This window comes from Dasypus novemcinctus, chromosome 2, assembly GCF_030445035.2.
Source record: "Dasypus novemcinctus isolate mDasNov1 chromosome 2, mDasNov1.1.hap2, whole genome shotgun sequence".
Lineage (NCBI taxonomy): Eukaryota > Metazoa > Chordata > Mammalia > Cingulata > Dasypodidae > Dasypus > Dasypus novemcinctus.
In genome coordinates this window covers 59,710,122-59,733,797 of record NC_080674.1, presented here as the reverse complement: position 1 = coordinate 59,733,797, position 23,676 = coordinate 59,710,122, and the positions used below count along the sequence as shown (strand labels likewise).

The 23,676-nt window shown below is 38.1% G+C and overlaps 1 protein-coding gene across 9 annotated transcripts in view; it reads left to right on the top strand.

Moving 5' to 3' along the window:
- PDE4D (phosphodiesterase 4D) overlaps window positions 1-23,676 on the top strand; it is a 1,544,760-nt gene that overhangs the window by 1,329,094 nt on the left and 191,990 nt on the right. For all 9 annotated transcript variants that reach the window (XM_071208178.1, XM_071208182.1, XM_058309211.2 and 6 more), the window contains 2 exons: window positions 2,310-2,383; window positions 7,259-7,308. In XM_071208178.1, the coding sequence (XP_071064279.1) occupies window positions 2,310-2,383; window positions 7,259-7,308 (124 nt within the window). The remainder of the gene's footprint in view (window positions 1-2,309; window positions 2,384-7,258; window positions 7,309-23,676) is intronic.

Below are 23,676 nucleotides of genomic sequence, written 5' to 3'. Positions count from 1 at the left end.
GTTTTTATTTTGAAATATTTCATACATATAAGAGAATATTAGGTAAAGTATAAAGAGTAATACTAAAATGACCAGTTTAAGAAAGAGAACATCACCAATATTTTAATGCCCCTGATTGTCCCTTCCAATTTTATCTACCTGCCTCCTCTCAAAAGTAGCGATAATTTTATTGTCTTTATTATTGAGGGAGAGGCGTTTTACTTTCTCCCTTTTGTTCTGTGTAAATTCTGTACCATGTGAAGATACAGTTCATTCAAAAGTAAACACATAAAATCTAAATTAAAAGTCAAAACAAAATCACCTAATTTAATATTGTCATTTTATCAGAGACAGAAACCTCCCTTCAGAAAAGCAGTTATGGTCTATCTTTAATGAACTAATATTTTCCTTTTAAATGAGTGTAGAAAATGAGTTATCTGCTGTACCATTTCTTATTTATCCAGCTGTCAAATGCAGTGCACCTAACTATTATTTACTAGATTCTCAGAATTCTGAGGTTAAAATTTCCCCTAGAAGAAGGATAGATTATCTGGTGGAATAATCTTATTTAAAAATGCCTTGTTAATCTGTTTAATATTCACTTCTTAAAATATAAACCAAGCCTGCATGATTTAATGAGAGCAGATCCAGTTTATTTCTGCATCCTTCAAGATTTCATGTGCAATGAAAGACATCGTGGTCTGATTTCAGCAGTTGGTTATTTGACTACTCCGTCATAGGCTGCACGACCTTTCAGGGCTGTTTATAAGTGAAAATGAGCCAGGTTTTTCCAGTGACTGAGTTCATCACGGTTGGCACTTTAGGAATAACTATTAACTCTTTCAGGGATCGCACTGTCACTCCCAGCCCTGGAGCATAAAGAACCCCCCAGGGACTTACAGACATTCATGCCAATTTCAAAAATGTCTAAGAACTTTAGACTAGGCCAGTGCCAGATGAAAAAACTCTGGAAAAATGTCTGGAACCCTTGGAGCAACTAGAAATGTGGAGACCCTCTTATATCAATGTTTGGCATTAAGTAAAATCCCCCATGCCCAGGCCAAGTCATTAGTGAAGTGTAATGTTGCTGTAATAGCTTACTTAATACTTACTGAGTGCTTTCTATTTGCCAGGCACTGTTCTTCACAGTTGACCTATCTTTCCATCTAATCCTCACAACAACCCTGTGGGGTAGATATCAGTCTCCCAGTTTTACAGATGAGGAAACTGAGATACAGAGAAGTTTTGTAACTTGTCCAAGGTCACACATTTAATAACTAACAGAGCCAGGCAGTCTGGGTTGTTATGTGGTGCTTATTAAGATATTTGACATCTGTGTTTTAGATAAACACGGCATTCTGGTTGTCAAATACAAGATCCAGATCACCTATAATCCCACCTGATATAGGTCCCACCCAGTGGGAAACTTGCCCCATTCTTGGAGAAAGTGAGGGAGGTAGCATTCTTGTAACTCTTCTCACTTAGTCTCATTTCCATTTCTTTTGCTGGTTACCCATTCCATTAAAATTAGAAAAAGGAAGGAGCTTTCAGAGACAGTGGCACCAATTTGTCCTGCCTTGTCATGTATTTCGATATGTTGTGTCCATGCATTAACTTATTCAATAAAATTTTGTTGAGTCTATTCTGTGTGCCAGGCACTGTGCACAAAAAGGACAGTCACATTTTATGTAAGACATGCATCCCTGAGGATCTCTTACAATCTACACTTCAGAAGACCTTAATAAAGAAAAAGAATTTCTGTTTACTAGCTAAAGTAGCCATGTGGCAAAAGTGAAAAAACAATTTCAAATTTACTCAGTTTGCCCAATTTTGAAATTATGAGATTCTTGGTGAATTTTTAAAGAGAATTTGGAAGTAATCATTTTGTTTAAATTTTTATCCTTAAAATGAAATTTATTAATATTTTATATAACATCAATTTTAAATACATAACTTTTTAACTTTAAATACATAAGTCTCATTTGCATAAAATGCAATAGTACTGTATGTGGATTGCCTGGGATATTATTTTTGTGGCTAAGGAATCTAGGAACATTGTGGAAACTGCTGCTTCTGCATATACTATGACCTTGTTCATAGATGATGAGGAAAGATGTCTGAAAAATCCTTCCAGTCTGATCTCTCTGGATTTTAAACAGATAAGTGCAAGATTAAAGTCCAGCTCTGGGAAATTCTTCAGTGGTATATGAAACTAACTTGCAGGCTGTAAAGTTTTCATTCACACCATTTCCTTATATCATCAAACCATCTTAAATCGCATTAAAGATGGCCTTTATTTCAAGAAATTTTAACAATCCTTTTTTTTTTAGGTCTTGGCCAGTCTGCGAACTGTACGAAACAACTTTGCTGCATTAACTAATTTGCAAGACCGAGCACCTAGCAAGTAAGTTGTCCTTTTTTTTTTCACTTTCTTGCTGAACTTTTAAATGGTGTTTTTCAATTTGATTGAACTCAAGGTAATATATTAAACTTCTCTGAGTGGTTGCCATGTTGTCTAACTGCTTATACTAAGTCATATGGTGTCCTGTTAATTTTCTATAAATACTTTGTAGCGATGGTTCTAATATCAGAATGAAGCAATATGACAAATTAATATAGTGATCCCATCTGTCAGAAATCACCTGGCACACTCAGTCCTCTGCCCAGTTATTTACACTCAAGGTAACTTTATAGTTTGCGCTCACTTCATAAATTAACCATAGACAGATAATCTCATCAAGCCTTAAAGTTAACTCAAAGTCATTCTTTTAATTCTAAGACAACAATTACTTGGAGAATCACTGTGATATCACAAAGATCTTTGATTCTCTCAGATGAGCAATGTTCATGGAGCAATTAATAAAATTGTAATATCTGTGGTAACAGGAAGAATTTGAGAGATGTGGGAAAGGTGAGATTGGAAGTGATTCTAATTTGGGGGTTCTGATGAGGTGAAAAATCTTAAAAGAGAGAATTTTCTAAGATTAAATAAAGATTGATTAGTTGTGATTTAAATGACCATTATTTTGAAATTGTTATAATAAGTTAAAATATTATCATTAAAGTGTAAACCCCAAAGAATTTTCTAGAAGGAAAAAAACCTTTCTTTAAATCGCTACTAAGAAAACACTGATTAGAAATTTATTTGGAATTATAACTTATCCAAGTGTATACAATTTTGTAGTAATTACTACTTCTCAAAGAAAATTAAAAATCCAGACTTTCCAATCCACAATAATATAATTGACCTCCCAAATTCATGTTTTCCATGATTACAAAAAGCTCTAGCCATTGTGCAAGTACTTCCTGTAATAGAAAAGGTTTTAAAAAATCAGTGGAAATGCTACAATGTAGTTGATCGGGATGCTCCCAATCAGAAGCTCCAACTGATTGTCCTGTTTGCTGAGTCCAGTTTCTCAGCCTAAACCTTGTCCTCTTCTTCCCCTCTTCATCCTCTGGGCTAACTTTAATTCATCCTTCAGGTCTCAGCTTAAATATAATTTCTTTTCAGACATCTTCCCTAACTCCCAAAATAGCCATACCCCCACAAGCCCTTCCTTCTCCTATGACCACTTTCTATACTTATCTCCTATTGAATCATGTATCTCTCTGAGCTCCAGTTGCCGTTTGCTTGTCTGGATGCTCCTTAAGAATGTCACTTTCTAGTGGCATTCTAGTAGGATAGTATCTTGTTCACAATTATATTCCTGGATAGTATCTTGTTCACATTTATATTCCTAGTGCCAAGCATGACACTGAGCACAGAATAATCACTCTGTAAACTGATTGTTGACTGAAAGAGTGAAATGGTGATGCAGTATATGACAACTGAGCATGTACACTGAGGCACTTACTCATCACCAAACATGTTTTCTCTGCAACATGGCTCTACACTAACAGCCACTGGGGACCTTCTGGCATTTGGTAGCTCATATGTACAATCACCTCCCTTTTGGAAAGTCTCAGCCCTACAGGAGAGATGAAATGATTGGTTTTTACTCTCCAAATTTTTTAGTCTCAAATTTTATCCAGGAAATTGTGAGTTTTGTCTTTACAAGCAGAATTAGAGATTTTGCAACTCTTTTTATGCTTCCTTTAGACATTGTCACTTGGGTACCAGCATTTAAAATCATGGTAGGTGTAGCAGTTTGATATGGTTATGAATTGATATTGGATTATGTTTGTAATCTGGTCTGTACCTGGGCATGATTAAGTTATAATTTAGGGCTTTGATTGGGTCATGTCGTTAGGGCATTGAATCCCCACCCCTTGGTAGGTAGGGACACACAGATAAAAGGCATGGCAAAGGACAGAGTTGGGGGGTTTTGATGTTAGAGTTTTGATGTTGGAGTTTGATGCTGAAGCCTTAAGCTGGAGCTCCAGGAAGTAAGCTCATAGAGGAAACAGAAGCAAGCCCCAGGAAGAGAGGAACCTGAGCCCAGGAAGAAGCAAGCCCTGGGAAGAGAGGAACCCTGAACCCAGAGAAAAGTAAGACCCTGAAAGAGAGGAATCCAGGAAGCCTGAACCCTTGCAGACATAGGCAGCCATCTTGCTCCAGCACATGAAAATAGACTTTGGTGAGGGAAGTAACTTATGCTTATGGTCTGGTATCTGTAAGCTCCTACCCCAAATAAATACCTTGTATAAAAACCAACCAATTCTGATATTTTGCATCAGCACCCCTTTGGCTGACTAATACAGTAAGGAAACAGTGAATCAAACAGATGAGAAGGCATCAGACTGGCCCTTCCATCTCTGGAGAGAGAATCTGAGCCCATTCTGTACAACATAGAGTGTTCAACTGCTGCAGAGACGTAAGAGATGAAAACAGAAAAGAGCAGCACGAGGAGGCTAGAAGATCATAGCTAAAACCTCAGCTTCCCCCTGCAACTATTCAATGCCCAGGGTGATAACCAGCCAAATTGTATCATCTGGTAGCCTCTAAGTAAAGGTCTTTGTGGTATCCATTTTAGTAAATATGGACTTGTATCTCCTCTACTGGTTCAAAACTCATCAGCCTCCTCAGGAAACTACATGCAGCTGTGCTCTGTTTTAATCAGTGGATAGCAAAGTGGATAAAACCCTGGCTCATGATATGATGAACCTGGGGAAATGAGACTTTTCTCCACTGGGCACCCTTGGTGCCACTGAACGTTTCTCTGGTTTTGCAAAGGACATATGCTACCTTGCACAATCCACCCTTTTTAAAGGAGTCTAGGAAGAGTACAGTTGAACTCCTGGCCCCTGCATGTATACACAAATACACATTGCTGACTTCGTGTTAACCCCTACTGGTTTCTATCATCTTGTTTGTTCTTATCCATGAGATTTTCATTCCAGAAGTGAGTTCTGGCTCACTCTTCACTAAATGGTGTAACAATGTAGTCATGGGTCAAATGATTCATATTTTCTGCTTGCCATTATGGGTTGAGATATCAAGTTCTCAAGTGCCTGTTGTACAACTGATAATAAAAGGAGATCAGTGATTTGGCTTGCCAAAACCATAGAAAAGTTTTAAAACATTCATTTGTTACTTTCCCAGTCAAAAATCAATGCCTCCTAAATTTTCAGAGCAAGAACTGAAAATAGTAATAAATATACAAATTATTTAAATAAGTCTCACAGCAAGAAGATAACTACTAGTATATAGATCAGAGCTATTCCAAAGCAACAGTTTAAAATGTTAAACTTTCTTTTTTATGGAGGATTAATCCTGTTTCAAACTGTCCTTTTTTATTTCATAATAAAAAATAATTCAGAAGTGTATTTTGGGACGTTTACATTCAACAACAAAATTTCAATCACAAAATGACGACAGTAAATTTAAGAGCAAAGAAGCAGAGCCAGATGCTTGCTGGAACCAAAGTAGCATATCCTCAAGCCTGCAAAAAGATTCATCATCTCAGGAAGGCAGATTCGAACAAGTTCAAGCAAGAGCCTACCATATTCACATATGTGTGGCTGTATATCCAGGTTCCACAAAAGCATCCTAAAATAGAGACATAGAGTACAGGGCCTCAAATCACATTGCTTAGGTTCAAATCTCAGCTCTTTTCCTTTGAACCAATTATTAAATATCTCAAAGTATTGATTTCCTCATTGGTAAAATGAGAATAATTAGATTCCCTGCCTCTAAGGTTTGTTGTTAGGTTCAAATAAAATAACCCATCTAAAGTGCTTATTTAGCCCAGTGCTGGGCACATGCTAAAAGCTCAAGTGTTAGATGGCCCAGCAGGCTGGGGAGCCAGGGCAGGCCCTCCAACCTCCTCTCCTCAGCCCTGCTTTCTCAAAGGCACAGCATTCTCTGGGTTTGGGGTGGGCTTGGGGTGAAAGAAAAAAACATTTTATAGACATTCTTGAAAATGACTAATTTTAAGGTGTTTTTTTTTAAAGACTAAAAGTTGCCAATTTTAAGAAGCTATTTCTCAAAAACAAATTTGTAATGGACATCCCAATGATGGTGTCCTTCTCAATGTAATTTATTAAGCACTCAGTGACTACTACTGGACACATATTGGGCTCTGTGGGAAGTAAATTTTAAGCATATGGCATGGTTTTTACCTGAAGGGATTCATAATCATCTTGTGGGATGTGGCTAGAACATCTGAAAAATTAAAGATGAGTACAAGCTAGTGCCTTTAGTTTATTATTCCTAAACTCTCTCTCGTATCTGTTTGGCATCTATCTAGTAACGATTTGGACAAGTCATTAATAGAACCCCAGGATGTTTCTCTCTAATAAATGTATCAGAGAAGTTTCTCAAGAAAATGGAAAGGAAAAATTTAAATAACTTCTCTAATTGTACAAAGGTAAATGAATCTTTTACTTTTGATAATGTGCAGGAAATCTTGAGACTTTATACCAAAACTAAAAGTTTCCTAACACTGAAGTAGAGAAACCAATTGTCGACTGACTACTTTTTTGAATTGAGAAAGTCAGTGTTTGCTCTGTAAGCTCTGGCTTAATTGAATACAGTCAATCAATAAGAACTTCCGCTTCTATCATGTCACTGTGACATTTACATCAGCTTTGTTTACCCAAGAGTCTATCACTGTGAGATTTAACAGTTTTCTTTTTTGACATGTGTGATCTTGAGCCATGGTACAAAGGGCACCTAAGAACTTGACTGGCTAGCCTGAAAAAAATCTTCATCTGCGTGTCCTAACATAAAAGTAATCCTTTAAATTATATAAAATGGCATATCCAAAATGACTCAGAGAATAATAACATCAACAAGTACCACATTTTACTGTTTTGTATTTTTTTTTCTCTTTGTCAGAAGATCACCCATGTGCAACCAACCATCCATCAACAAAGCCACCATAACAGGTAAGAAAGCTCTGGGCATTTATTCTTCTCATATCTAGGAAGAAACCATATCTTCCAGGATTCAACATTATACAATTACACAATTACATTACACAACATTACACAAACCAATTTTATACTGCAATTCTAAAATTACCAGAAAAAATGAATCCTTTTTTGTTTGAACTGTCATTTCTATCATTGGTCTCACAGATTGTCTATTTAAACTGTTACTTAGGAAATCTTGGCTGTTGTACCACTTTTTTAACCACTTATCTGAAGTTTGACATTTCTCTGGGCGTTTGTGTCTTGAGAGAGATTGATACCTCTCAAAATGTTTGCCATGTTGGTGCCACATGTATATTACCAACATGATGTTCTATACGGCAGCTTGGTATGATGAAAATGAAAGCAAGTGGGTGCCTTCCTGGTAGATCAATTACCCCACTGTGTGTCAAAATGAATATCATTCCAATAATTCTAGTTTGGTCCCAATGAGCAAATAAATTCACTTTGCGGGGCGGGGGGGGGGCGGGGGGAGTGGTGGCTACAGAAGTGATTATATGAAACAGAAAAAAAAATCAATGCAATCAAACTAAAGGGATCTACAGATGTTTGGAAAAGAGATGTGGAAGGAAAGATGAGAGAAATAAAGGACATAAAAATAAAATTACCCAGATTCCTATCTATCTGTTTTAGACATGGAACTTAACTTTAATTGAACCAAAAAAAGAATGAATTTTCTCATTTGCTAAAACTGAAAACAAATTGAACATACTTAATCTTTTTTTAAAGCCCCAATTGATTCATTAAAATAATGGCCTGAAAAAGAAAAACCTATGTTTTTCAAAATTATTACCAGAGGAAAATTGATATATTCTCCAAACTAAACCAAACCTTCTTGGTTCAAATGTCTTCATTGGACTCCAACACTTAACAGACGGTGCTACTTCTTATGTTATAAGTATTCATGCTTTCTTTGAAACTTTACTTTGAGTCCAGTCAGCTTTTTTCAGCCAGATTTGGTGGTGGTCATCATCTCAGAATTGATTATGAAAATACTTGGTAATGTCTTCTTTCCTGAAGTCTATTGAAACAGAAATGTATTTCAAGATTATTAAGTTATTGGTTCTCTTTTCCCTGTTTATCTTTCATGATTTTTATTGGTGATGATATTCAATTGTCAAATTTTAGTATGGTTCACTGGTTTTGCTTTTGACATTATGTGATGTCAATTTCTTTGATGAGATGAATGGCAACTGAAATTCCTGTATATTAAAATAAATTCTTTGAGTACCAGAGTTCTTGAAAACCCAAATTCACTGTAAATGAGCCTAACCTGAGATGGGGGTGTGGAGCTGGGCGCCTCTGTTTCTGTCCATGTAGCTGAATATTTTGAGGGGACAGGCCTGTTTTGTGAGTGTGTCTGGGGCCTCCAGTGAAAGAGACTGCATGGTACCGCCTCCTCAGTGCCACCTTGAGCACTAGGTCTGCCACCTAGGAAGAGGGACTTAAACACACACACCCCTTCCATTTTTGCAATAAGCAGTTTTAGCAGAATGCAGTGCTATTTTGGTCTCTGAAAGTTTTGTAACTTGAAGGTTCACATGAGCTAGCTTCACCCTCCTAAAAGAGCAGCCACAGGTACCAGTGGAAATTGTTGGACTAATAAGAGATGGTGGGAACTCAGTGGTCAGGGCAGCTGCCCAGCTACCCTGGCAGTTGCCCAGCACAGATTTTATCGTAGAGTAGCTGCACTCAGAGAGTACAGACTTGCTCTTGAAAGCATGTGAGACACTCCATGGAAGTTCCCAGAATTTTTAATGTATGAATGAGACCCAAGAGTAATACCAGTGGGAACTTGAGCCACTGACATCTCGGAATCAAGGTTAATGTGACTCATTTGTATCTATGAACTCCTGATCTGAGGCCTAGGGACAGTGAGGCTATAGAAATATATTATCTAGGCAAGGAAACGAATTCTCTGGCCTTAACTGCTTAGCACAGCTGCACTTTTCACAAAGCACAACAGGAGATTAAATGGCTAAAGAATGGAAATTTTTCTCCTTGCCCAAGCATAGCAAGTCAAGGTGGGAAAGTGGGATGGGGGATGGGGGATGAGGACAATAAGAGGGGAAGGTTCCTCTCCCTAAGCCCATTCTGAAAAAGCAGTCCCTTAAAACATAATCATAAAACAGTGATAATACTGGTGGTTAAGGCTGTCATGGCAGTAAGACTTGAGACAAACAGAGATGGCACTTCTTCCTGCAGCAGCCATCACCCCAGGCCCTACCTCCAAGCTCACGCCCCCTGTTAGAACCCATCTGCACCTGTGGGGTAGTCCTGGGAAGAATGGCAAAAAGAAATAGAAAAGCTTATAGGATCATAAGAGTGAAATATAGAAGTCTCCAAAGATGGTCAAAAGGACGCAGCCTTTGAAACACCTGTGGAAGTGTTCCAAACCATTCCATTTTCCTGTGAACTCCTGCCACCTGGTGCTGTATGCTCATCGCAGCCACAAATACATGTGCCTTGTGATCCAGGTGATGAACTGTTATTCAGGATCATTTTTTTAAACAAATCAATTTCATTGATACATATTAATAAAGCATACAATTCATTCAGAGTGTACAATCAATAGTATTAGGTATAATCAAAAACTGTGTTCAGCATTTCAATCATTAGAGCATTTTCATTATTTCAGTAAAAATAATTAACCAAAAAAGACAAACAAGAAAATTCCTCACCTCTCAATCTCTCTCTGTTTCCCCTGCTGTACATAGCTGCTGTTTCTGGCTATTCATTTTTTTTTTTTTTTTTTTTTTTTAAAGATTTATTTATTTATTTATTTAATTCCCCTCCCCTCCCCTGGTTGTCTGTTTTCTGTGTCTTTTTGCTGCGTCTTGTTTTTTCTTTTGTCCGCTTCTGTTGTCAGCGGCACGGGAAGTGTGGGCGGCGCCATTCCTCAGCAGGCTGCTCCCTCCTTCGCGCTGGGCAGCTCTCCTTATGGGTGCACTCCTTGCGCGTGGGGCTCCCCTACGCGGGGGACACCCCTGTGTGGCACAGCACTCCTTGCGCGCATCAGTACTGCGCATGGGCCAGCTCCACATGGGTCAAGGAGGCCCAGGGCTTGAACCGCGGACCTCCCATGTGGTAGACGGACGCCCTAACCACTGGGCCAAAGTCCGTTTCCCTGTTTCTGGCTATTCTTGCACAATTATTTATTTGTTTATTAAACAGTTTTACTGAGGTATATTCACGTACCATACGATGGAATCATTTTTAAAAATCTAAGAACATACTATTAAGTCAGAGTTCTTTGAAGGAAAGCAATTCTAACTTTTTTACTAATCAATGTTTTTTTAGAATATAATTTTGACTATGTCACAATATGCTTTCCAGAGATTTCTCCCATAGCACTCGTATCTAAAACATTGTTCCCCTTCAGAGGTGATTCTATTTGAAATACATTATTTAATAAAAATTAAGCCAAGAAAATTTTATTTTATATCATTAGGATTAAAGCACATTACGTTTTTACTTCCATCGGGAGCAGGTGAATATATAAATCTAAAATAATTTAGCAATTGCTTTTAAATAAACCTGCCAGGTATGTGTTTATGAAAGAGTCTTACAAATAAAAACCTGTTTTGTTCTTCAGTGTGCTATAATAAAAAGATGGTTTTTAGTCTTTGGAGTCTGAGGACATATTTTGTTTCTCTGCTTTATTTCCTCACTTGAAAAATGGAGATATTAGGACCTAATTCTCAGAGCTGTTGGAAGAATTCAAGGGGATAAGTTAGCTACATAACAGAGCCCAGCAGGTTGTGACTAACTCACCAAGTCATTAGTTCATTCTTACAACCCTACCCCAGAACTGGCATTTTCTGTTCCTAAGGATAATTTAGTGGAGATGGAGGGGACATTGATAAGAAATCAGTTTTCTGGTGCACTGCCTATATGATTTTGTTTTCAAAGAATAGTGGCAGGATATTTTTAGGAATCCTATTACTCAGAGCAAGGCTCACCAGCATAGGTCTTGAGCAGGCAAGGAAGGCCAGAACTAAAAAATACGTCAAAACATGAGAGGGTAGCAAAGACTCAGAGATGCCCAAGCCACACCTGCGTCATGATATTGGTCACTTGCTTTTGAAGTAGAGCCACAGTGCTTGGGACACAGTGACGCCTTTTGAGCACTTCATATTCAAACTGTATTAACTTTTTTAAAATAAGGTGTTCTGAAGTCATGCCATCAAACCTTGTGATGTCCTTCACAGTGACATGTTTTTCAGAAATTTTCTGAATTTCCATATTTTCTGTCCATTCATTTAATCATCTTTGAATTAAAGGGTTTCTATGCAAGATTGTAGCTTGGACATAATTTATTGAAACTTCTTTATTTTAAAGATGAGAAAACTGAGATCTAGTGAGAGAAAATGTTACTTAGTGGCAGAGTCAGGAAAAACATGGGTCCAGGGTCCCTCTTATAGCCCCTATCACCTCTGTAAAATTATCCCATCAGTTAGGGCATGCCTTTATATTTAGAGCTGTTTTGATTATATCCACTAGCTGTATCCTAGGGGCCCTCAGAGAAGTAAAGATAGGCAGCCTAAGACTGGAGATCTGGCTTTTATCTTCAGAAAATACCAGCTCTTCCATCTAAGCAATTAAATTAGTGTAATTGTCTCTTTACCTGTAGAGGGAGACATGATGCAGCAACGAGCACAAAATAACAAAATAGTGGTTTTAGACCACGAAAATATTTGGTATAATTTTTCCCTTCCACTCGTATTTTTTCACTCTCAATATTCATGACTCCTTAAAAACAATTAGTGTTTTCTAAATACAGTTGAATTGTTCGGTAAGTAGAGGGTATCTAAGAAATACTAGTCAGTCAAAGCACAATGAGAAGCTTAATCTTGTATGTTTATTGTTCTCCTAGAGCACAAAGCAGTTCATAAGATCTAATGAGAAAAAAGAAACAATGAAAACATTGAACTGCAACAATTATTTGTTTACCTGAGCTAATTACATAATATTGTAATAAAAGAGCTTATTAAAGAAGAGATGCTAAGCAACTATTTTATGGTCATATTAATGATGCTGAACTCCCTACTTAGGTAGGCCTTTTAATATGTGTGTGTATGCTTGTGTTTGTATGTGATAGTAAGTAGTATAAATAATACAAAAAATATGTATATAACTGAGATAAATAGTTGGGATAGCAGCCACATAAAGAAGGCTTATAAATAATTGCAAAAGGGATCTATGTGAAAGAAATATGTAAGATCTGAGGACACACTACACTGAGCTGTGCATTAAAGTAGTCTGTAACAGGGGTTCTTAACCAGGGTTCTGGGAGCTTGAATTGAAATTCAAAAAAACATTCTTGCAGGGATGTGTTGGTGCAGGTGTGATATATTTACTGAATAATACACCGTATAGTATGAACTTAGTAAGGTGTCCATGGTTTTCACCTGGCTGGCAGAGGGGTCCATGGAACAAAAAAGGTTAAGAACCTATGGTCTATAAGAAAGAGGATGGAAAACCAAGCCATTGCTGCAGGAGCCCCACTGCCCTTCTCAGTCACTAGTAGGGATTAGCTTCATCCATGGACTTTTGTTTGTTTTTCTCTCTCTTAATAAAAGCAAATGTTATGACAACTAATAATTTCAGAGAATGAGTGTTCAGTAAGCTTCTCTTAGGAATGTGATTGAAAAATGCTGGTAATTATTTTGCTTAATAACCTTAATAAAAATAAAAATAAAGTTTGCATTGTGTATGGTTTTACATTGACTTGTTTGCAGATCTATATTTATATAGCTAATGACTGTTGAGGGTTCTAAATTTTTTAAGCCAAAGGTGTTTTCTTTCTTGAACATCACTCACATAAAAAATGTTTTAAAAACTTTTCTGGGGAAAACACTGAAGTGTAAGATTTGCTTAAATGCATGAAGTATGATTGTTTATTAGTTAAACTTACAACCTTTCAAAGGTGTAAAAGTCTCTTTTCTACCTTATAATAAACGAACTTGGTCTGTGTTCTTATGCTTTATTTAGATAAATAGTTATACCTCTTCATTATGTAAAAAGACCAGATTTGACACAGTGACTTTTTGACCGGAAATTGATTGCAATTATACTTGGTTTCATAAATAGTGAAAATGAGTGATAATATCATAATCATGGGGGGAAATTATTTAATTGTATCTTTTGTCTAAATATCTGTCTGGTATTTTATTATCCTATTAATTGGAATGATTAAATGAGGCTGCATGTTCATTTAGTCAGTCAACATAGTAAAATGGTTATGAGCCAGTTTATATAGGTTGGAAAATCAGCTTTCCTCTTACTAGATATTTCTTGATCATTTTCACTTAAATTCTCTAAGCTTTCATCTTTCCATCAGTAAATTCTAAGTCAGTGCTTAGCGTGGTGCTTGATAGCCAGAATATATTCCTATCAGTATTGCTATAATTTTTAAGTTATTATTATTCACTTAATTGACAAATATTTTCTATGCACCTTACACATGATATGCTATGAGTGGAGATAAAGAGAAGAATAAACTGTTACTTCTGGCATCAAGAAATTCATAATCTAGAGAAGATGGAATCATGAATAGTTAAGTAGCATCTAAATACCATGAGAGAAGTATCTTCAAAAGTATATATGGGGAAGCAGACATGGCTCAACTGATAGAGTGTCCGCCTACCATATAAGAGGTGCAGGGTTCAGCCTCCTGGCCCTGTGTGGTGAGCTGGCCCATGCCCAGTACTGCTGCATGCAAGGAGTGCCGTGCCATGCAGGGGTGCTCTCTGCGTAGGGGTACCCCACGCACAAGGAATGCACCCCACAAGGAGAGCCAGCCCGCACAAAAAATGCAGCCTGCCCAGGAGTGGGGCCGCACATATGGAGAGTTGACGCGGCAAGATGACACAACAAAAAGAGACACAGATTCCCAGTGTCACCTGATAATGCAAGCAAACCCAGAAGAACACACAGTGAATGGACACAGAGAGCAGACCCGGGTGGAGGCGGGAGGGAGGGGGAAAGAGGGGGGAGAAATAAATAAAATAAATCTTAAAAAAAAAAAAAGTATATATGGAAGGAAGGAGCAAGGTTCTTCCTGGAGGAACTAGGGAAAGCTCCTTGATGAACTTTGAAGAAGGTAGCATTCTCCATTTGATTAGAGGGTGATCACATCTTGCCATGCACCCAGCAGGAGTGAGACAAGAACATGGAGTGCCTGTGCAGATCAGGGGACTGTGAATGGTGACATACAAAGAGAGCTGAGTGTGTTGGAGCAACTGAACTTGAGGTTCCAAGATTAGATGAAGGCAAATGTGTGAAGAGCATTGGATGCCTGTGAAAATAATGTTGGACTTTATAGAAATTGTCAGTCAATTTTAAGTATGAGAGCAAATATGTCTTTTAGAATGACAACATTGAAGCAGTATAGAGAACAGACTGCCAGGGGCTAGCGGCAGCCTTATAACTGTTGGGCTGTTACAGGCCTTGTTCAGGATGAAGTTGATGTAGCTCTGAACTTGGGTGGTGGCATTGCAGGTGGAAATGAGGACATGGATTCCCAATTCTTTTCAGAAGTAGAGTTGAAAAGGGTTGTTGATCAGATATGAAGAGTGAGGGAAAAGTTGTTAAAAAATGAGTTCATACACACAGAAGTTCATCAGTCATTGTGCATATTAGTGAAAGACTGAAAACAAATGACAAATTATATGTGAATTCTGTTTAGGTATAAAAAAATCATAAGTTTTTTAAAACGACTCATAAGAAAATTTTAGCAATGTAGTAAAAAGTTTCTACATAAAGAGTACATGGTAAAGTATGATGTGGACAACAGGCACACATTTAATGCATGTTTATTAAATATGTTAGATTTAATTTAAGACTTTTGAAATGTTGGCTAGTAACTAGCAGAGGCAGATAGCTTTATCATTCTACTTAGTTTCTAGTGACAGCTCAGGTCTCCATTGTCACTTTGCCTTTCCTTACCTAGAAAAGGTATTGGCGAGACACCACCTAGTGATATTTCAGTGTTAGGGAGCCATAGTGCACTTTTAACTGTATTTTCAAATAACAATATCCCTTGGAAAGGGTGGCACTCTATTTCTTGATTATTGAGCCTATGGCAAAACTGTTCTAGTATCTTCTAAGTGATCAGAAAAGCTACCGTGTAAATAGAAGTTCTAAAGCTCACCAAAGTCTATGGCTGCCAGTATCCCCTCCTGACTACCTTGAGTTGGAAAAAAGGACAGTATTTCCCAAATCCACCTGATCAGAGGAATTCCCAGTGGGCCCTTATAAGCAAATACAAAAAGACAGATTCCCTTTTCTTTGGGATAAGGGCATAGGATCCATGTCATTAACAAGTGCTCCCATTTGACGCCTTTGATTGACCACATCTGGGCAATAATGGAATACTGAGTGAGGAAATGAGAGTACCACTGCCTACAGTACTGTCATTGAGGTGCTGGTAATTTGTTGAAAAATAACTTTCTTTCTGGAAAATGTATATGGTGAAATCCAAACCCCTCTTTCAACCAGTGCAGTTGAGGATAAGCAAGATAACACATGAAGCGCTCTGTGATTGCTGGAAGGAAATACAAGGTGATATTATTATCTGTGCCGTCCTCGTCATCACAGTCGTCAGCAGGGTCGTCATTGTTGTTATCTTGCAAAACGTGTACAAGATTTTAATTGGACCAGTTTGCTCCTTGCCTAGAAGAAAATGAAGTATCAGGTCCATGTTTGTGTATGGGGGTGGGAATGAGTTTGGGAAATGTTATGTTTGGCAACTGTATTCTTTTTGTCTTCTCAGACACAGTCCCAAGACTCCTTTAAGAAAAAAAAAAATAACAAAAGCTACATTCTTAAGTCACTCCCTTTATCCACAAAACGCTTCCCACCCGTTTACGCCTTAAAATATATTTTAAACATACTCAGAAATACTATGACTGTGGTGGGGCAAAACAAATAAAATCCCTTTGGGACTAATTTCCCATATCTTATTGGTTAAATGTTACCCGAAAGTATTTAACTCAGAATAAATGAGAAGTTCACTCACAGCATCCTTTCTTTCACTATCTCAGAAATGCTGGTGAAAAAAGCAGTCAGATATATTGTTAATTCTAATAATACAAGTTCACATTTGTTGACATTTGAAATGTACTAAACACTGCACATGGATAATCTCTTTTAAACCATATAATTATCTAGAGAAGCAGACACTGTTCTGTACCTGCTTTATAGATGAGACACAGGGCTAGGAAGCTAAATGATTTGTTTAAAATATATAACCTGCAAATGGCAAAGTAGAGATTGTCTGACTCAGAGGCAGAATGCCAAGGCTTCCCTTCCTTAAAATGTATTGACATGTACACACACACACACACACAAGCTGCTGTCATCCGCCTCACCCCATCATTCCCTAGGGATTTCCTTTCCTCCCTCCCTCCCTCCCTCCCTTCCTTTTCATTTTATTTTTTTTTGAAGAGAGCAGAGAATGATTCTCTGTTGTCAAACACCAAATGTCTGTGACAAGGGTAGGACAAGGGAGGGATTAGATCAGCTATAGATCTAATAAATAAACCCTCTAGAAGCCAGCTTTAAAATAAGGAAAAGATTCCTGCCTGGGAGGTAGAATTCCTCAAGCATTCTCCAGTTCCCACAGTTCTCTTCCTGAGTTCTCTGAAGTTCCTTTTGTCACCAGTGCAACCCCAGGCCAAGCATCAATGAGGAAGTGTCCCACGGTCTCTGTGAGAAGCGAGGTAGCTAGAGTAAAGAGTGCCTGTGTCTCCACACTCCCCTTGCTTCTAGGACCACTATTAAGCCCCTGAAAATAACGGGCTCTACCAAGTGGTGAGGATATCTTCTCTCGTGTTAAGAATTGAGATAGGCTTTTCAAATCTCTGATCGTCATCTTCTGTACCATGTCGAGGCATAGAATTCCCTAGTCCTGTTTCCCCCAATGTACTTCCTCTACATATTTCTACATATTGGATGCTTTTTAGTGTGCCATCTTATCTCTCTTTTGTGTGGTTCTCTTTCAGCACTGCTGGCACTCTGAGATAGTAAACTGCAAATATTGTTAACTCACTGTAGTCAACGTGCCTGGCAAAAAAAAAAAGGGGGTGTTTAAAACATTTTTTCTGGATGTTTTTGATATTTGTGTATTACACACTGAGTTCTCCACACCTTCATCCCTGTGTGTCTCCTGAGTTTGCTCTTTTGTTCACTCATCCACTAGATCCCAATATGTGAAAAACTATGTGAAGGCTCTGAGGATCCAGCGAGGCTTCCAATACCTCTACTGAAGCTTAGGACCATTATTTGACATTTAAAAAAGATAAAATGCATTCTGTTGAATGGCAGAGTATTGTGTAGAATACAAACAAAGGATTTAATGCATGAATGAATAAGTGAACAAATAAAATAAGGAGAGGGGGAAGAAAGGGAGGAAGGCAGAAACGGGGCAGGATGAGGTCTTTTACCTAGAGAGCCACAGAGCTCCTAAAATATTATTTAGCTTAAACACTGGAAAGGACCTGGGGAACCAACCCAGGAACTTAGGGAAATTTAGCAGCACCAGAAAGTAGAAGGCTGAGAGCTTTCCAAATGGCCACTGAGGAAAATAGAGGTAGATGGTGATGGAACTCAGACCCCAGAGTTGAGGACCAGGTAGGTGTCTCTAAGATACCTCTAAGTCATTGACTGCAGAGAGACTGTGCTATTTAACTAAAACTGTCAGAAATAGGGCTAGGGTGTCTCACCTCCCAGGCTTTTATTTTTTTGGGGAAAAAAAAAAGTTCCAACCCAATGTGGGCTTCGTTTATTTGTGTCTGTGTTTGTTTTTCTTTTTATGAGATACCGGGGAATGAACCCAGGATGTCATACATGGGAAACAGGTGCTCAGCCACTGAGCTACATCTGCTCCCCAATGAGAGTTACTGGTTTTTTCTTTTTTTGTTTGTTCTTAGGAGGTACCTGGGATTGAACCTGGGACCTCATATACAGGAAGCAGGTGCTCAACCACTTGATAGGCCTTCGCTCCCCCGTTTGTTTTGATGTACAAGTTAGAACCTACGTAGAAGAAGAAGAGCAAAGCTCAGGAGTCAGACTTTCTGGATTTCATTCCTTGCCCTGCTGCTTGCCTTCTTTGTGGCCTTAGGCAAGTTACTCAAATGAGTCTTTTCTGTTAAAATGTGGTGATTAATAATAATACCTTCCTAGTTTTGAGGCATTACTAGTGATATTCCTGGTAAAGCATTTGGCATGGTATCTGGTACATAGTAAATGTTAGGTGTTATAAAAAGATGGATGAAAAGTGCTATATATATTGAAAAACATTATATAACTATCAATAGATATTATTATGTTATTCAGCTATTGTTGATCTTCAAAGAACTCATCTTTAGAAACTATACCTGTTTTTAGCCATGTGCCATTGCTTAGAGCATTTTGGAAATGGCTTTAGAGAAAGTTTGCAGGTCATGTGAGAAAAAGAAATTTCATTGATTTGCCATCACACTTCACTTTTGATCAAAAATAGTATTTCCAGTGTGATAACCAACCTCGTTTGCCAGAGAGGATGTCATAATACCCTGGATAAAGCTAATTCCAGAAACAAAACCCACCTTCAAGGGATAAGATAATTTCAAAGAGTTTGAACAAGTATGACATGGACCCTGCAGGTAATTCCAAAAGAGGGAAGCCTAAAATCTTTAAAGCGTGTGGAATAAACAATATTAACATGTTTTCCCAGGTAACACATTAAAGGAGACAAATTTCATCTGAACTCTCACCAGTCTGTGAAGGGGGAAAAAAATCAGTCTTTGGGAGTCGTCTTAGTTTTGTTTTGTTTGTTTTCTTTTATTTTCTTTTTTAAGAGAAGTTGTAGGTTTACAGAAAGATCATGTGGAAAATATAGAGCTCCCCTCTACCCTCCTCAACTATTAACATTTTGTGTTAGTATGGTACCTTGGTTACAATTGATGAGAGGGTATTATGACTGTACTATTTACTATAGTCCATACCTTGTATTCAGTCTCACTGTATGTGTTGTGCAGTCCTATGGTGGTTTTGTTTTTATTCTAGTAACATGTATACAACCTAAAATTTCTTCTTTTAACTATGTCCAGATATTTAATGAATTCAGTGGTGTTAATTACATTCACAATGTTGTGCTACTATCACCACCATTAATCACCAAAACCTTTCCATCACCCAAACCCATTCCCTACCCTCACCCCAGCCCCTACTGACCTATATTCTAGATTCTGACTCTGTGAATTTGCGTATTCAAATTATTTCATATCTGTGAGATCATACAATATTTGTCCTTTTGTGTTTGGCTTATTTCACAATGATTTCTTCAAGATTCATCAATGTTGTCACATGTATCAGAACCTTGTTCGTTTTCATGGCAGAATAATATTCCATGGCATGTATCTAACACATTTTGTTTATCCATTCATTGCATTGCTTCCATCTTTTGGCAGTTGTGAGTAGTACCATTATGAACATCAGTGTGCAAATATCTGTTCAAGTCCCCTGCTTTCAATTATCATGGGTATAGACCTAGTGTGGAATTTCTGCATCATAATTCTATGCTTAAATTTCTTTCCTTTTTTTTTTTTTTTAAAGATTTATTTATTTCTCTCCCCTTCCTCCACTGCCCTCCGCCCCCCCGTTGGCTGTTCTCTGTGTCCATTTGCTGCGTGTTCTTGTTTTTGTCCGCTTCTGTTGTTGTCAGTGGCACGGGAATCTGTGTCTCTTTTTTGTTGTTGAGTTATCTTGCTGTGTCAACTCTCCGAGTGTGCAGTGCCATTCCTGGGCAGGCTGTACTTTCTTTCACTCTGGGCGGCTCTCCTTACGGGGCATGCTCCTTGCACGTGGGGCTCCCCTATGTGGGGGACACCCCTGCGTGGCAGGGCACTCCTTGCATGCATCAGCACTGCACGTGGGCCAGCTCCACATGGGTCAAGGGGGCCAGCGGTTTGAACCGCGGACCTCCCATGTGGTAGACGGACGCCCTAACCACTGGGCCAATTCTGCTTCCCTATGCTTAACTTTCTGAGGAACTGCCAAACTCCTTTCCACAGTGGCTACACCGTTTTACATTCCCATTTACAGTGAATGAGTGTTCCTAATTCTCCACGTCCGTCCAACACTGGTTATTTTCATTTTTAAGTAGTAGCCATTCTAGTTAGTGTAAAATACTATCTCATTGTGGTTTTAATTTGCATTTCCCAGTGACTAATGATGTTGACATCTTTGCGTTTTTTGGTCATTTGTGTATATTCTTTGGAGAAAAGTCTGTTTGAGTCTTTTGCCATGTTTTTACTAGGTTGTTTGTCTTTTGGTTTTGGGGAGGTAGGATTTCTTTATAAATTCTGGATATTAAACTTTTATCAGATATGTGGTTCCCAAATATTTTCCCCCATTCTGTAGGTTGTCTTTTTATATTCATGCTGAAGTCCTTTGCCACACAAACATTTTTAATTTTGATGAAGCCCCATTTATCTGTTTTCTTTTCTTACTCCTGCTTTTGGTATAAAGCCTAAGAAATCATTGCCTAACACAGTATCCTGAAAATGCTTCCCTCTATTTTCATCTAGAAGTTTTTTAGTCCTGGATTTTATATTTAGATCTTTGATTCACTTTGAGTTAATTTTTTTATATGGCATGAGATAGTGGTCACTCTTCATTCTCATGCTTATGTATATCCAGTTTTCACAGCACTGTTTGTTGATGAGACCGTTCTTTACAATTCTCTATAAGGCCACTTAAAAACCTTCCCTTTGAGAATGATGTGTCAGCAGTGGTCCTTTGGTTGCAAGATAGAAACCAATACTGGTTAACTTAAACAAGATGGAATTTAGTCAAATAATAGTGGAATCATACCTCATTCTGTGAGAATTAGTGTGGAGGATGGAAGATCCGGTTCAAAGGAATCAGTGTACCTTCAGAGTGCTAGAAAGTAGCAAATTAGAGAAAAATCTCAGGGTAGGAGCAATCTAGTGAGGTCCCTTCAACGGTTTGTTATTCTGCTTAGAGCCAAATTGGTGAGGGAGTCTCCCTGGTCCAGTTTGGGTTTGGACCTTGGCTAAAGGTGGTCAGAACATCTGACTTCAGTTCTGCCAGGCTACATGCAAAGTAGTGTAGTTAATAAGAGCCTAAATTATTGGGGCATATTACAGGAACTTGTATCCTAGCTCTAGCACTTAGAATGTTTCTCTTTGAACAAGTTGTTTAACCATTCAAAACCTTAGGTTCCTCAATTTGAAGTAGCCATATTAAAAGCAATTATCACATAGGGAAGGCTGGAAAAGTATTTGAGATATTTCTGAAACCCTAAGCACGATGCATGGCACTTAGTAAGTACTTGATAATTGTTGACTATGCAGTCTCCCAATGGAGATATCAGGTGATTTCCTGAAATACATTAGAAAAGGGAAATTAATGTTTTAGTTATATGTGTGTGTGTATATATATATATATACATATCCATTATAGTGAGATAAGAGTATTGGCCTTAATATACTATTTATTTTGCTAATATAGTCCTCTGTTAACTGTTCTTTATGATATTAAGTGTCTTGGGAACGTGGAATGGTGCCTGTTCTTTAACGGATCTCTTGAGAACTCAGTTCTCCTGAAGGTACAGATATTATTTGACTGTCTGATCATTTGATCCACACACATTTGATGCCTTTATACTTAGTTGCATACAGAATTTCATGATTTCTCGCTCCTCATTTACTTACTTACAAGTGTAGGAATCAAAGTGAAGGATAATTTGTATTGCTATGATCTTTGTTTAGTAATAATCTAAAGGAACTGTTATCTAATAAGTCACTGACTAATTAGGTTCACTTTAAGGGATGCGGGATGGTAGAAAGAGAATTATTTTTAATCCCCTCAACTTTCTGAGAACAAGATGTAAGTAGGCCCCAGTATATGAATGTGCTGGGTTCTAAATTGATTCTAGATCCTTTATGGGAATTCTAGACCTGAATATCCACTCACCGACATTCAATCAAAGGCCCTTTAGAAACAGGCTTCACCTCCATTCCAGGAAAGTGCAGATTTCCCAAGGAGAAAGAATATGAAGAAGAATTTAAGGTCCCTTAGAAAAGGCATTCTGATCAACTAAAAACCTATTCAATAAGTAAGATTGCTCGCCATCACAGGTGAAGTAGATTTTGATTAATTTGTTCAATGGACTTCTTAGGACATGAAATACAAGCTAATGCTTGCTCAAAATAAGAGGGAAATAAAAAGAATTATTAGGGGTTTGGACACATATTGGTGTATGTGAACTGGTAACTGCAGAATTCAGCAAAACTTAAGAAGAAATGTCTTAACTTTTCTTGAAGATTTTGAAAACCAGATATCACAATTTGGAGACCAAATTTGCAGAAACCATATCGTTTTCTCTGCTTGTATTTTGCATTGTTTGGGGTCTTGAAACAAACTATCAACCTACTTAATAGGGTAAATTCCCCCCTTATAAATGAATTGAAATATTTTGTCCACCAACTTCCTAAGGCTTTAATAGACAGGATTGTTTTGATAATCACTGGATGAAAGGTTCTGTAAAAGTTCAGAGTACTGTTAATTTGGCCAGTCACATCTGCAAGTTTCAAATGCCCTTTTTTTTTTTTTTTTTTTTCAAAATATAGCTCAATCTGCTTTCAAATCAGACCTTCAAAGAAGGATAGATTGAAATATGTGACAGATCCCCTTAGGTGTTTCCTTAGGACGAAAAAGTAAAGCTAAGAAAGCCACTCCCACTCACTATCTTTGTCTGTCTGTGCGTTAGCACCAAATGGCAACTCTTAGAAGAAGAGCTAGAGAAAATGTTACTACCTCCCTGCTAGAGATCCAAAGCAAGATACAGCATATCTTCTGGAAGGTGTGGCACCTAAGACTGTCAAATATTTAATATATGGAAATAGAGAGGACCCTCGCTTTCACTAATAGTATTTATTAAAAGGCTACTGTTTTTTAAGAGGAGGTAAGCTCAGAAATCACAGAAGTATGATATCTGCCAGTAAAGGAGTTAGTTCCATGCTGGGATATAATTAGGAGTCAAATGAAGGAAGCATCAAACCCCGGGCCTCCTTGACCCGTGTGGAGCTGGCCATGCGCAGTGCTGATGCGCGCAAGGAGTGCTGTGCCACGCAAGGGTGTCCCCCGCGTGGGGGAGCCCCACGCGCAAGGAGTGCGCCCGTGAGGAGAGCCGCCCAGCGTGAAAAGAAAGAGCAGCCTGCCCAGGAATGGCGCCGCCCACACTTCCCGTGTGGCTGACGACAACAGAAGCGGACAAAGAAACAAGACGCAGCAAATAGACACCAAGAACAG